The sequence below is a fragment of the Mytilus trossulus genome, chromosome 4 (assembly GCF_036588685.1).
Source record: "Mytilus trossulus isolate FHL-02 chromosome 4, PNRI_Mtr1.1.1.hap1, whole genome shotgun sequence".
NCBI classification, from domain to species: domain Eukaryota; kingdom Metazoa; phylum Mollusca; class Bivalvia; order Mytilida; family Mytilidae; genus Mytilus; species Mytilus trossulus.
Window position 1 is genome coordinate 93379033 of NC_086376.1, and position 15519 is coordinate 93394551.

Consider the following 15519-nt stretch of genomic DNA (forward strand, 5'->3'; position numbering starts at 1 on the left):
TGTCTGTTCTCCTTTAAGTAACCTAATTACATAACACATTCTTCATGTAAATCAGAGTTAATTACCAGTTAATTTATTATCTGATAAAACTTTACTTATTGAACTGGTTACTTAAGCCTTTTTGGTCTTCAGATGTTAATGTCTGGCTTACAAAACACAGAAATGTGGTGCCTGCTATTCTCATTATCGTCATTAGAATATCAGTATGATAAAATAGAATTATATAATGCAATAACACGCACAGAATTTGATGTTTTGACAAACTTGTCACAACTTGGATAAGAGTTTCGGATCAACAACATAATTATCAGCGTTCAGTTTCCCATGAAGGTATCGAATGTTTTACCACCAAGGAGAATTCAAATCTTAAAGTTTTGAATAGAAATCTTGTCTAAATTTAGAACTTTATCAGCTCTTTAAATTTTGAATTAGGTTTTGGACTTTCACAATTCTCCCAATACTTTGAGGTAGAGTATCACTGAAGACACATTAGTTGTTGAGAGGTACATCTGATAATGTTAATGTTATTCCATCAATGAACCACTTGACTCTGATTGTTTTTATTTTCTCCTTTTTACAAACATAAATCGGCTCATTACGTTGCTTAGACTGGTTGGCAGAGTTACAGAGAAAATTATATTTTCCTAAAAAATTATATGCTTTATTTCTAATGCACAATTTACTTATGTATAAAGATCAATAAAGTTAATCATAGACTGCAAAAAAGTCATATGTTAGCATTGATATCCCCTGAATATGCAAATTATTTATGATATCTATGGCAACTGTCTTCTACAATGATGCAATACTTTTGGCTCTTGTGACAAATATGTGACTCCATGACACAAGTATGTATTATATAATATGCAGTAGCATATATGTTAATTGAAGACAGATGTTTATGTTACAAAAACATTTCTCTCTGTAGTTTAAACTATAATAATTTGATATAATCTAGCTCTATCTGCATGTAAGTAGGACATCAAAGCTCAGAGTAGCACCAGTATGTCAACTACAACATGTTCTAGAAAAAATGCAGACAAATATGAGAATAATTGTACAGACCTATAAAACTGTGTCTGTCGTGATTGATGTAATAATAACCATGTCTGGTATACTAGTATATGGGGGATATTTTACTTCAGAGATGACATTTGAAAAAAATATTTTCAGAGATACATCAACACATACTCAACATTTATAACAAGAAGGCTGAAGATACCAAAGGCATATTCAAACAAATAAATCAAAGAAAAACTGAAAATGCCAAGACAAAACACTATCGACAGACAAGTCCACAAAATACAACATAGAAACTAGACTGAACTTAAACTCCACCAAAAATGATCTCAGGTATATATTTTAAAGACCTAATTTGGAAAATAAAATTTATCTCATCTTATAATATGTTGATGGTACTAAATTCTCATGCAACTATTCCAATCTAAGAAAAAAAAATGTTCAGCATATAGAAGACTTGCAAAATCCTTTCTTATAGACTGGTATAAATATATCAGCGCCTGACCCCAAGCGACACTGATTTCACCAAGAGTTTGTATCTAGGTCCTTTAGCTTTCCCCCCTTGACAGTCAGAATAAACTGTTAGTGAGTGCAATGACTGATGAAACTATTTCCCTAACATTGACATAGAATGCTAACAATGTCAGATTCTAAAAATTACATCAGAATACCTCATTTAATGGCATTTTGTTTAGTAAGTTTTTATCTTAATCAGAAATGATAATTTTTATGGTATAACACTGTCACAGCAAATAGTCTACAGAGTTTACAAGAACATTTCATACTTGTAAATTAAAAAGACATTTGATCCAGAGAAAAGCCCCCATGAGTTTACTTTAGTCAAATCGTTACTGTTATTATAATGCAGTTTGCCAATAACTAAACACCATGGGTTAACTGTGAATGCACTTCATGTCGTCAGAAGTGGATAAAACTGTTTGCACTATTAGAAGTTTCTACCCTTGGGAAAATTGTTGCATAATTTCTAATCAGAACATCAAAGAATTCCATCACAAAATAATATAGACAAACAATAATTTCATTATTTTTATAACCCAGTCAACAAATTGTTCACAAAATAAATATCTTGTATAACTTAACCCAGTCTAGATTGTAAAGCAACTCAGAACTACCTAAACCCCCCATGGCTTAAAAAGCAGTCTTAGCATAAGAAATTGAGGATGATTGTAGTATAAATTATTTCATGACAATACCATAAACCCCTAGCAAACAGGAGTTCCCGAGACTAGGGTGAAACCCTTTGAAAAGAAAATTAAGAGTAAAGACTACTTAAGTTGAGATTTTATCTTAGTTTCAATATTAGTGATACTTTAATTTGTGAAGGTACACATTTTTTAGTGAATTTCTTTTGCGGATATTTGATTTCATTGTTTTGATAAAGTCTGCACACTACCTTATGGATATAAAATAGGCAAAATGTGTACCCTTAAACTAGCATTGAAATTCATGGTTAAATTAAACCCACTAAAATTAGCATTCCACAAATAGTAGCAATCCACAGTATCAAAAGTCAGACCGTCAGGACCCTCCAAAGAGACATCCTGACTATAAGCCTGATACCTAACCAGCATAATTTTGACAGTTTACCATTTTGATACAGAGCAATCTGACCTACCAGGCCATCATGAAATTTACTTAAACATGTGAATTTATATTTGGTGACCGTTTTCTGCAAATTTATTACATTCTTTATACTTTTTTTGTTCTTTTGAAATTGCAATGCTTCTGGCGATTCTTATCTTTAAAGAAGTCAACATGATATAATTAAGTTCACATTCAAACTCAACAGTATGTACTTGGGTTAATATGCTTTGCTCAGCAAGTATCTAATTAGAATTAAGACATCAATAACTCTTTTATTTTGCTTTTAAAAGATTAGATCAAATTATCAAAATGTAAAATCTCAGTCACTCAGTAAACCTGTTCACCAAGAAGACACCTGTTTTAAGACATGCCTTTTAATATGTAATGATAGATTTTTCATGATGATTTATGCGTTTTGAAAACATCAAATCAAATCTATCATGACAGATATACATTTTAGTGATCATTAAATGGAAAGGCACCTGTATTTCATATCAAGCCAACCGCTACTGGTAGATATCCACCAATGATTTTACAAACAAAATCATATCACTTATTTTCTTCTTTCCAAAAAACCTTTTTGTACTTGTTTTAAATAAAAAAAAGTATCAAAATTGCTAGGGGGCTCATAAAATATATCTTTATCATTTCCAATGGACCATACAACCCATAGTTCATTTCTTTGCAAAATGAAGCTCAAACTATGCTAGATTTGAGATCAAACAACCCTTACTGACCATCTTTGCAAAGTGAAGCACAAACTATGCTAGATTTGAGACCAGACAACCCTTACTGTCCATCTTTGCAAAGTGAAGCACAAACTATGCTAGATTTGAAACCAGACAACCCTTATTGAGCATCTTTGAAAAGTGAAGCACAAACTATGCAAGATTTGAGATCAGACAACTCTTATTGACCATCTTTATAAAATGAAGCACAAGTTATGCTAAATCTTGATTTCTTGAAACCCTTACTGATCATTCTTGGAAAATGAAGCACTAACTATGCTATATTTGAGTTTATGCAACTGACAACTTACCATCTTTATAAAATGAAGCACAAGCTATGCTATCCCTGAGATCATAAGTCAGAACAGTCTCTAAAGTGAGCAGTAGAGCTAGATACAGATTCAGCTTCCAAATGGAAAATTCTTGGAATATCTTTGGCGCCATTGTTACGTTTTTTTTTCGAAATTTTCTTCTTTTTCTGTCTTGTTTGTAACCTGGAATGATGAAAATAAATCTTTAAGTAATCATGTTTTAGAACACAAAAAACAGTTTATTATTCAACATGAGATGTTTCTCATTACATTGAAATCATTTCACTAAAATATCAAAAGTTTCACCATGTAAAAACAATGCAAATGTTCAATAGTTATTTAAGATAAACCTGAAAAAATGTCACAAATATCATAAAGTGATAAATACTGTGACCCAACTAGGTAATCATAACTTAAGTAGAGGTGGTCATTACATGGACAATTATTATCATCAGATATGATAGAACTGACAAAATACCATTGCTGTATGTCTTGGATTTCTTTACAAATGGATCTGATACAAAATTTAAGTAGGGCAGAAAATAAACAAGCAAGCAAACAGATTAAAATGCTGCAAATTCAAATAACACTTTATAAATTTTATTGATATACATTCATCTGAAACACTAAACCTAAAAATTTGAAAGCACAGGATGTTAAAATACCTAACAGGAATTTTTTTCGGTATATCATGTCTATTTGGTTCATTTCAAATCAACATAAGAGTATTCACATTTTGCTATAGTATGCACATTTCAAGATTAAAATTCCAAGGACTGCTTAAAAAGTTTCGACAGCCAAAGAAGGACAATATAGGGGAAGCTGTACAACAAAAGCAGTTGACAAAGATCCAAAATTTATTAACTACATTATAATAATGAGTTTACAACCTGTAAGTTTATTAACTGCGGAAGTTTATAAAACTGTAAATCTTTATCAAATGCATGACAAAGGAGAACCACTGGCTTCCGTGTGGATGAAAGCCTCTGCCACTCAGGGTCTTACAAGTAGTAGTGGTATTAAATCAAAATAAAACTATCTGCAATTTTGCTTTTAAATGGACTTATAAACAAAACTTATTTAACCTTATTTTACTGTAACAATGTAAAAAAACAAAACACACTGCAGCAGGACATACCAACCACAAGTACTTAATATACAGTGTATAAATTAAAACAATAATTTTCAATGTCAATGTGCACACGTGTACATTAATCAACATACCTTAGTAAGTTAAGTCTTTGTATAGAATACCTAATTCTCTCCTATCGTAAAGTGATGAACATGAAATATCCTACACATTTCTCATTTCCTACGCATGAAAATGTTGTCATTCATGCAAAAAAGGTCAAGTGAGTTAAGAATAATGAAATAATATTGTCACTAGACAATACATGTACATGTATCATACTGCAAGAGACAAGATGGCAGATAGAAAGTACTCAGTTCCTATGTAACAATATACAATATTCCTTAATTAGTCAGGACAATTGTAACAGACAATTATACACCACCACCGCACCGATTTTATCACCAGATAAAGATCAAATTAAGTGCACTCTGTCTATACATAATTTTGAAAAGATGACTTGCTGCCATACTGTTTTGTTCTTCCTGTCATAGGGATAATGCCATTCTTACTAATTTCATCTGAGTACCAAGTACCTTGCACTTCCTATATACTTCAACACTTACATGACATTTGACATCACCAATTATAGAAACAATCACTTCAAACTTTTAGAGAGTTAGTCTTAGTTATAAATACTGGTACCTCACACCCAAAACTATTACTGGTATGACTGGAATGACTGGTACCTCACACACATTACTAATACTGGAATGACTGGTGCCTCACACATAACTATAACTGGAATGACTTGTATGACAGACTATGAATGTCACAGCAACTTACATCTCAAGGTCATAGAACCATAGGTTAGGAAATATTTCTCTACACAGCAAGAATACACTTGCCAGTAAAAAGATGCCAAAAATAATGTCGGTCTTACATCAGAACAAGAACTAAGGTTCAAAGACAAATATATCACCAAACCTTTTTAGATTTTCAGACTTTGATAACATTACAAGAAACTGGCAAGGTTGACAGGTTTTACAGAAAAGATAACAGAGGGAATATTTAACAAGAAAATTATTAAAAGCCATATTTCATGAAATTTTGATGTTATAAGTTTCAGTAAATCATATTGAAAGTAGATAAAAATCTGACAAGTATAGTCTTAAAATGCTTATTACCTGTTTAAAGTGATGTAATTTCTCACCTATAGGGCAATAAGTGCCAAAGTTGAAGATAGGTCCATAATTAAACACCACAAGGGTGTGTTAGATTACCACTAGTGTGTGTTAGATTACCCCATAGTTAATTCTAACTCTACTGTAGCATGCAAAATTCTCATAATCGGATAATATTTTTGAAATATGATGACAATATTGTAAATGAATTCAGTTGAGCTGAGTGCGAGCTCTAGTAAAATTGTGTCATTAATCTAAAATCTACCTCTTAAATTATTTCGCTGTCATATTTTTGTCAAAAGTTGGTTAAAAAATTGAAACGATAAACCATACAAAACTAAGATGATAATGAAAGTTTATATTTACACATTTATATGTTGAATCTACAAAAAATGCCACTCAAAAATGTTCATTATACGATTAAGTGAAATTTTCTCATATTTAATGAATATTTAACTACAAGTATGTAAATAATTATTTATTAATTTTCTAGTTTAAAAATTTTATATGCTTAATAATTTTACGACACAGTAAAAGAAACATAAAAGGTAAACGCTTATGAAATGATTAAATGTAGAAAGTAGATAATTAATATTTACACCTGGTTGATATGACTGCTGCAGTTTATAGAGTCAGGTGTTTCATACTTAAAATTTGCAATATGCCAAAAAAATATTAAACTCTTGTATGATTATTCATAAACAATGAATTTGCCCAAAAAAGTATTATATGAAATGAAATTAAAACAGCACTAAAACAGAAATTTGATCATGTTTGAAGAATTCTGTGTGTATGGATGACCATAAATGTCAAAATCCCATAATAATTAAATCTAAATATTCAATAAACTAATTCTGTTGTGAAGACAGCAATGGCGGATCAAGGGGGAGTTCCGGGGATTGAAACCCCCCCTTTTTTTGGATGATCAATGCATTTGAATGGGGACATGTAGTTGGAATCCCCCTCGCCCTTTTTAAAATGGCTGGATCCGCCCCATGCACAGCTTACTAAAGGTACAGTATAGCATGTCACTTTGATTGATGTAATTCCTTTAGCTTTCTCAATGCATTTATCAAACTAGCAAGAGGTATGTTCTTAGTTCATGCCATTATAAGATAACTTAGCCACTATATACAAAACAAGAATGCACACGCTGAAATGTCTCACCTTCTTTACTAACCATTAATTTGATAGCCCTAAATATGAAGCTTTACTACAACTATCAAATAAACTTATCATTATCCAAGAAAATGAGGTTGAGGTCAGATAAACCAAACGATAAATACATGTACACCTTACAATCATTCAATACACCAATTATAGTTGACCTATTGCTTATATATATCTGCTTTAGTAATTGTATTGTTACTGTTTGTAAAAAAATGTTTGTATCTATGTATCTATGCAAATCAATATTCTTTTTCCTTTATATTCATGTATGCTCTGTATGTCCCTTGTGGGCCCTTAATTGGAAATAAAATATGTTCTGTTCTATTGTTTTTAGAAACAGACTGAACCAAGAAAAATTAACATTGACCAATGAACCCTGAAAATGAAGTCAAGGTTAAATGTACAATGCCACAGACATGTACACCTTACAATCAATCTATGCATTAAATATAGTTCACCTATTGCTTATGGTATCTTAAAGACAAACTAAACCAAGACAACTTTACATTGACCAATGAGCCATGGACATGAAAATGAGATCAAGGTCAAATAAAACCAGCAAGAATAACATGAACTTCATAAAATATTTTCACACACCAAATACAGTTGAATGAGTGCATATAGTATTGGAAAAAAAGACCAAAACTCAAAAACTTAACTTTGACCACTGAACCATGAAGGTCAAGGTCAGATGACACCTGTCAATTTGACATGTACACCTTACAATCATTCCATACACCAAATGTAGTAGACCTTTTGCTTATAGTATCTGATATGTTGACTTGTCTTTTGGTCTATAGTTAGTTGTCGCAATAGCAATCACATCATATCTCTTTATTTTTATGTTGTTATACATATCTATGAGATCAACTAGCTACATGTTTCACCACATTGAAGAATGCACCATAAATGTATGAAAATTGTTTGCACACAATCCAGAGTGGTATACTGGATCTTTTAACACTTCATGAAATATCAGAATTTTGTCATTTAGCTATATTTATAAATACATCTTCTTTATTTCATTTGGTTCATTAGGAAATTTTACAAAGATTAAAACAATCTATCAATCATCAAATATGATTCGTATTGCCTGTTATTTCTTGCTACAACATGTACAAGGATGTTAAGGAAAAGACAATCAATCTTGTTACAACAACTGACTTTGACTTTTACATATAGACCTTTTTAAAAGTTAAAATTCACCTTAATTTCACAAAACATTTTGATTCACACACAATTTTATTTTACTCAGGCAACTAAGTGCACTTCAAATTTCTATAAAATAAAAAACTGACCCGCCTCCCCCCTTTTTTCCCACCATATTTACATCTCCCACGCATTACTAATGGATTTTATACCACAATCTGGATTTTCTAATAAGATAAAACGTTTCACTTACCTATGTCATCCTAGTACATGTATAATATCCAAACGAATTCTTGTCTTCCTCATACTTCAAAACATGATTAATATTTATATCCTTGTCCTCAATATTGTATATTTTTTATATCTATATCTATATGTAATATCCTCCTAAGAATTAATCTTGATTTTCTGTCCTCATTTCCTTTTCCTGTAAAAAAAATATATATTTCACTGAACAGTCTGTTTTTATAAGTCATTAAATTATTCTAAAATGCAATTTTGTATTCAAAATCAGTTTTCTGAAAATCTTATTGCAGATATCATCAAGAATTTTTCAAACATTTGAAACAGCATACTTTAATTCACATACAATAGTATATTTCAAATAAACATATTTATGCAAATATACAACATAAGGTTAAAATTCAAGTCCTGTAACTATATATCTTTCATACTTTCCTATTGTATTTTTACTTTCTCATTTTTCATTTATTAAATAATTACTAACAATTATGAAGGATTGTCAAAATGAACAAAAGTCAACTGTCCAAATCTTAATTTTGCAACGGAAAACGGACCAAAAATTTTAATATTGTCTGGACCAAATGACTGTTTTTGAGACTAGTTAAATGTAATATTTTAAAACCATTAGAGGGATACACAATAAGGAGCCAAATTTAAAGACATCTATATTTCAAAAGGGTGGCAAGTGTATAAAATTTGTCCTCTGCCAGGGTTCAAGTTTCCATTATAACTTTTTAATGACTCCTCATTGATATTTGACACAAGCTTATTAAACTATGAAGTTATTAGATTGTATCATGTTTTATTGAAAAAATAATAATGCAAAAATATATTACTAGTCAGTCAAAAGGCAAATACAGTGCATAATAAGTTACATATTCACAACAAGTTATGTTTGTCAGGGAACTACGATTTTTTTATGACTATGGAAGGAAAATAATGAAAAATAAACAATTTGTTTAAGTTTGAAACAGAGCAACTTAAGAAGTGGGTGGTCTACCATTCTATAATGTATACTAAAAGTATGAGTATAAAAATTGAGATGTGGTTTGATTACCAAGGAGACAACTTTCCATCAAATACCAAATGACATTAGAAATTAAAAACTATAGGTCACTGTACGGCCTTTGACAATGATCAAACTCATAATAAAAAGCCAAGAAATAGCAAATGTAAAATTGTTCAATATAGATAAACAAAAAACAAATATAATATATAGCAACAAATGACAACCACTGAATTACAGGCCCCTGATTTGGGACAGGCACATACTGAATGTGTCTCTGTTGAACATGTTTGCTAGTAGTCTGAATTAATGTTGATTGATTTATTTTCATGGGTAACAGTTTTACTGGAATGAGGAAAACATGCATTTTCATGGATATCTTATTTTGTAGCTTTGGCAAAGTTTGCATATATTCCTTTGATACCAAATTTGTAATTTGTTGAACACTTAAATTCCTGGTTCCCCAACTCCCACGAAATCCATGAAAATTGGTACAGAACAAATATTAATGAATCCACAGTACCAGGCTACCAGCCTTCCATTTTTTTCAATTATGTCTTGAAGAAAGAACAGAAGTGAAGTTCATAAAATACAGAAATAAAAACATAAACAGGTGTCAGAACTCATGAATTTGTTGATAGTTTGTTTTAAAGATTTTAAATCACAAAATGTATATCTAATATCAGCGACAACTATGCAATGAAAAATATATACATGTTTCATTATTCTTAAATTCCACTGCATCAGTAAAGATAGTCATAATGTGTTGCTATAATGAGGATCTCAAAAACACATTTACATTACGTGCAAAACATCAACTTTATCCTAGCAACAATGAAGTCAGTACAAGTTTGCAACAATATTTTCTGGCAAATTTGTAAATACCATGATATATAGTTATACATGAAATGAGGCGTAATTCTAGACCTCATATCAAATATCACATGTAGTAAATTTCACAAATTTATTATAATTCATGATAACACATTTTTCCATTAATGCCAAATAGCCTTGCTCTCCATGACCTTTCATACAATAGGACAATGTAATTATGTGTTAAGGTCACCGTTTAAGTGTTATGTGACAAATATGCACATGCTTATGCATCAAATATACATACTATATGTTAATCCACACAACAGATGCAAACCCTAATCCTGGGAAAAATTGATTTAAAGAAAATTCAAATCTCTCTTACGCAGAAATTCATTAATGTAAATTAGTCCTAATATAATTAGAGGATCTCAATTAAAACATGTTATCGTAAATTCATAAAGTTAAGTTTAAGTGTAATAAATACTTGCACGAATCAAATAGAGTGGGTTTTTCAATCTTTTTCTAAAGGATGTTGACACCTACATATACATCTTATGATATATCATCTTTTATACTATTGAGGAAAACAAAACAATGTAACATAAAAAAAAATATACGGAAATGTTCTGAAGAATGCACCTTCAGTTTCCTATTCCCTGACTAGGATTTTACACAATACAAAAGGTCTCCTGAACATTATCAATTTACATACAGATCAAAAATGTTCAAACAATTGCAGATTAATAAGGCAACATCAGTAGATGTGACATTATAAGTCTATGCTTTTGTGAAAACTCATAAATCAGTCAGATAAATCATCAAAATAGCATGTGCAAAAGTATGTTTTTACAATTTAGAAAAGTCAGTGCAAGTTTGGTTGAATTCTTTCAAGCTATTCTCAAGAAGAACCAAAATTAAAAAAGTGTGATCCAGTCAATTTCGAAAAAAGATGCACAGGAGAGGAAAAAATCACTCTGTATTGCCCCAGAAACAAATAAGATTTTTAACAATTTTATTGTATAAATAGTAAATCTGCATTATAAACACAGAAATTGTCATCTAAATATAGGCAAACTTAAATCATTGTTAACGGTATCCATCAATGTTGTGTTTTACTCAGGTTTTTATATACCATTTCATTACTGATCATTGGAATTTCAGGAACTGTGTGTATAACAAAATAGGTAACAAATATTTGACATTAGTAACATATGTTTACAGTTTTTGTGACACTTTTTAACATCTGTTTGATAAAAATAGCTGATTATACCATTGCTGTTGACCTTCTCTGTCAACGAAATGTAATGTGAGAACTTTCTCTCTCTTGATAAATTCAATTATTTGTGTGTGGTTATACTTTTAAAAGATGTAAAAATTCTTATCTCATCACATATGTAATAGCAATTTTTCTTGAACAACATCATATATCTACAAGAGGTATAATCCCTTGGTTAACATGGTGTAATGCTCTTAGGAATCCCTGATGACATTTTAGTTCATAAAAAACCGATTTGTTTAACACCCTGTTGTCAACACTGGAGAAGAACTTGTGCTAGTGTGGTTTTAAATTCTGTCAAGCTACTTTCATGATGGAATGCTCTGTGATTTCCAGACGACATTTAGGTTTATAACAGGCTCCATACATGTTTAGCCATGACAAATTCTTTAAGCATCTGTCCAAAGTCAGGTTGTCATTTGTTTCTGTCTGACATATTTTGATTTGTCATAATTCAGGGCATTGGTTTTCAACATTTGAATTATTTCACATTCTACAACTGTGAAGCTGTTTAAAGCTGACTGTAGAATGTATGAGTTTTGCTCATTGTTGAAGGCTGTATATGCCTGTTCAGTTGTTTACATCTCTGAATAGTTGTCTAATTTCAATTACATCACCCCACCTTACTTTCTTTTGATTAAGCAATTGGATTTAATCAGTGGTTACTGTTATGTCTGCAATTTATTTTAAAACTTGCTGACATCAATCAAAGATATCACCATCACGAAAACTCAATTTGCAACAATAAAATCAATCATTCATGTCCGCATGTATAAAATATAATACAAATATTCATAAAATATTACAAAACTTTCACTATAGATTATGTTTAATAAATATTTATTTTATTAAAATGTATCATATGCTGTAAGCATTTTGTAAACAAGAATATGATTATCTATTCACTTGCCCATATTAAGACCCGCCAATTATTGTATTTAACAAGCCAAGCCAAAATTACAAATCTGACAATAAGTCTTGCACTGCAAAGGTAAACCAACAAAACAAACATAAGCAGAGCAGATGAAGAAGTTCGTGCTAAGCAAACTCCCACTAGTAATATGAAAGTATAAAAAAACCCAGGAAGAATGTGGTACTGTGGATTGATTTATTTTCGTGGGTATCAATTATCATGGATTGCTGGATATTTTATTTCGTGGTTTTGACAATCTCTCTGTATACTAAGTAAGCTTATTTAAAATATGTATTTCATTGAACATTTGATTTCGTGGTTAACCTGTACCCACGAAACCCACGAAAATTGGTATTTAACGAAAAATAATGAATCCACAGTAGTCAGCTTTGAAAAGAGCACACAAGTTACATTTAGTTATTCTGAAAAAGTTCCTGAGAAAAGTGTGATGACAATATTTGACTGACTAACAGACAGGCAGCCAAACAGTGACAATGATTATAATATAGCCTCCACCTCCTAGAGTGAGGTATAATTAGACAGCTAGTGGTACCAGAAAGCTGAAAGGACATTAATATCATAAATTATGGGGTAGATTTAGCGGTACCTGAACCAGAAGGCTGGAAGGATGTTAATATCACACATTACAGGGTAGATTTGTCTGAATCATTAAAACAGGTGGGATATCATTACATAAAGGTAATCAATCTATCAAAATGTCACCTTTATATAGAGTGACACCTACCTTTAAGGTAGTCACATTCAAATAAAGGGGCTGGGGGACACTAGAAGTGTGTTATAGGTTAGGAATTACATCAAAAGACATAAACAGATTATTATCATCATTATCCACTTATCTAATACTATTACAACAGGTTTGTCCTGAAGGAGCTACTTAACAACATCTGACCATGACTGACAATACTTCAACCATTTAAATTTTGTCTTTCCTTTGGACATTTCTTTGATTTAGATGAGGGCAGATGGTTTTCTGATATATATTTCACTGATACTTCAAATATTGAAATTGGACAATTAATCTATTTTCTCTCTATTTTAGGACAGATGAAACTTTGAACAGGTGGATTTATTATTGCAATGACAATAAAATCAAATAATGCACGAAAAATACATTCAAAATCTGGCAGAAAACTAGTTTAACAATACAATAAAAATACTTTTTTAGATTTATTTATATCAAAAAGTATGTTTACGTTCAAGTGTACAACATGTATGAAGACTGATTTGAATGAATTTCCTATTATTAATAAATTCTGTGAATCAGATAAAATTTGTTTATAGTAGCTTTTGATCTTTCTACTCAGTACAAAGACATAAATATATAATTTTTCTTTGAATATAATGGTTCTTGGTAAGTTAAATGCACAAAAAGTACATAGGAACAAAAACGCATATATTTTAACCTGTAAACCACAAAAGTTGATATAGGAGCGTAATATAAACAGATTTATCCTTTAATCATCACAGATTTACACAGGAAGTAAAAATGTAATCAAATCATCTTCAAATGATAGTAACCCTTTTCATCATTTAAGGTTAAATTATCTGAACTATTGCCAACTGAATGTAAAAGAAAACAGATGCAACCATGCACTCTGTGAGGGGGACTCTGTAAGAGGGTTTGGTGACGGCATCCCCTTTTTGTCTCAGAAAATTAACAAGAATTGCATTATTTGGAGAAATGCACTCCCTAAATGAAAAACAATGAGAACCATCAACCTGTTTATAATTTCTTGGTATATAACGGAAAAGACAATTGATTGTAATCTTTTTTAGAAATACTTAAAATTAACAAATAACAACATATTTTAGTCTAGAGTAAACAATAGAGATATCAAAAATATATTACCCTTCAAAACTTTACATAACTTTTATAATCTGCCATTTAAACTTCAATTAAGGATGAAATTAATCAATCAACTTACCGGTACATTTTAAGTGAATTTCACATCATTTTGTGGTCTGCTGATAGGTTTAATGGACTTTATAAATGTCACACGATGTACAATAATAGAGGCAATCCTAAAAATTGTAAGCATGATTATAACTGGTCTTTTGCACTTTCCCACAATATCATGAATCACATGGTTAATATGCCACATAGTAATGACTATATATTGATAAAGTATTAATTCAGTTCATTAATTAACCAGATGCTCCGCAGGGCGTAGCTTTATACGACCGCAGAGGTTGAACCCTGAACAGTTGGGGCAAGTATGGACACAACATTCAAGCTGGATTCAGCTCTAAATTTGGATTGTGATTTAATAGATGACACAGCATAGGTTTCTGACACAGAATGAATGTGTTCTAATGAACTTAAAATTTTTGTTTTCTCTTAGAGCAATTCACTATGCTGTTGAATATTAATCCTCTCAAAAAAATGTTTGAAGAAAATATCTTTTTATTTATGAAATTTCAAATGAGAAAAATTGAACCCAATTTTTTAATCACATCCCCCTTTCCCTTATTCCAAAACTAATCTTAATTAAAATATTCTAATGGAGATTGCAACAATAACTACTCACTTAAATACATCATGAAATATTAAGATGTAAAAAAACTGCTTGTTATCACTGAATGGTAAAGATTATTTAAATTTATCAGTTGGTAGTAAAAAGTGAATATATATTGTATACTGTATATAACAAAGATTTAAGTTGATTCTGGACAAAGAAAGATAACTCCAATTAAAAAAAATCTTGCAATAAGATATTTCTTGCTTACTATTTTGGACAAAGAAAGATAACTCTAATTAAAAAAAAATTGGCTATTTCACAATATTGTGAAATTAGATATTTCTTGCCATTGCACAATACTGTGCAATTGAAAAGACTTGCTATTGCACAATACTTAATATAATAATTTTAGATCCTGATTTGGACCAACTTGAAAACTGGGCCCATAATCAAAAATCTAAGTACATGTTTAGATTCAGCATATCAATGAGGCCCAAGAATTTAATTTTTGTTAAAATCAAACTTAGTTTAATTTTGGACCCTTTGGAC

At 30.6% G+C, this 15519-nt stretch overlaps 1 protein-coding gene across 9 annotated transcripts in view; it reads right to left on the bottom strand.

Annotated features, from left to right (window-relative positions):
- The window catches only part of LOC134716349 (semaphorin-2A-like), an 83824-nt gene that overhangs the window by 42195 nt on the left and 26110 nt on the right, over positions 1 to 15519 (bottom strand). For 7 of the 9 annotated variants that reach the window (XM_063579290.1, XM_063579291.1, XM_063579289.1 and 4 more), the window contains 2 exons: positions 8490 to 8663; positions 3665 to 3847 (listed from right to left, as the gene is read on the bottom strand). In XM_063579290.1, the coding sequence (XP_063435360.1) occupies positions 3665 to 3797 (133 nt within the window). In that variant the 5' untranslated portion in view covers positions 3798 to 3847; positions 8490 to 8663. Of the gene's footprint in view, positions 1 to 3664; positions 3848 to 4888; positions 4907 to 8489; positions 8664 to 14436; positions 14552 to 15519 lie in introns of those variants that run through there. The other 2 variants (XM_063579293.1, XM_063579295.1) reach the window with 2 other exon arrangements.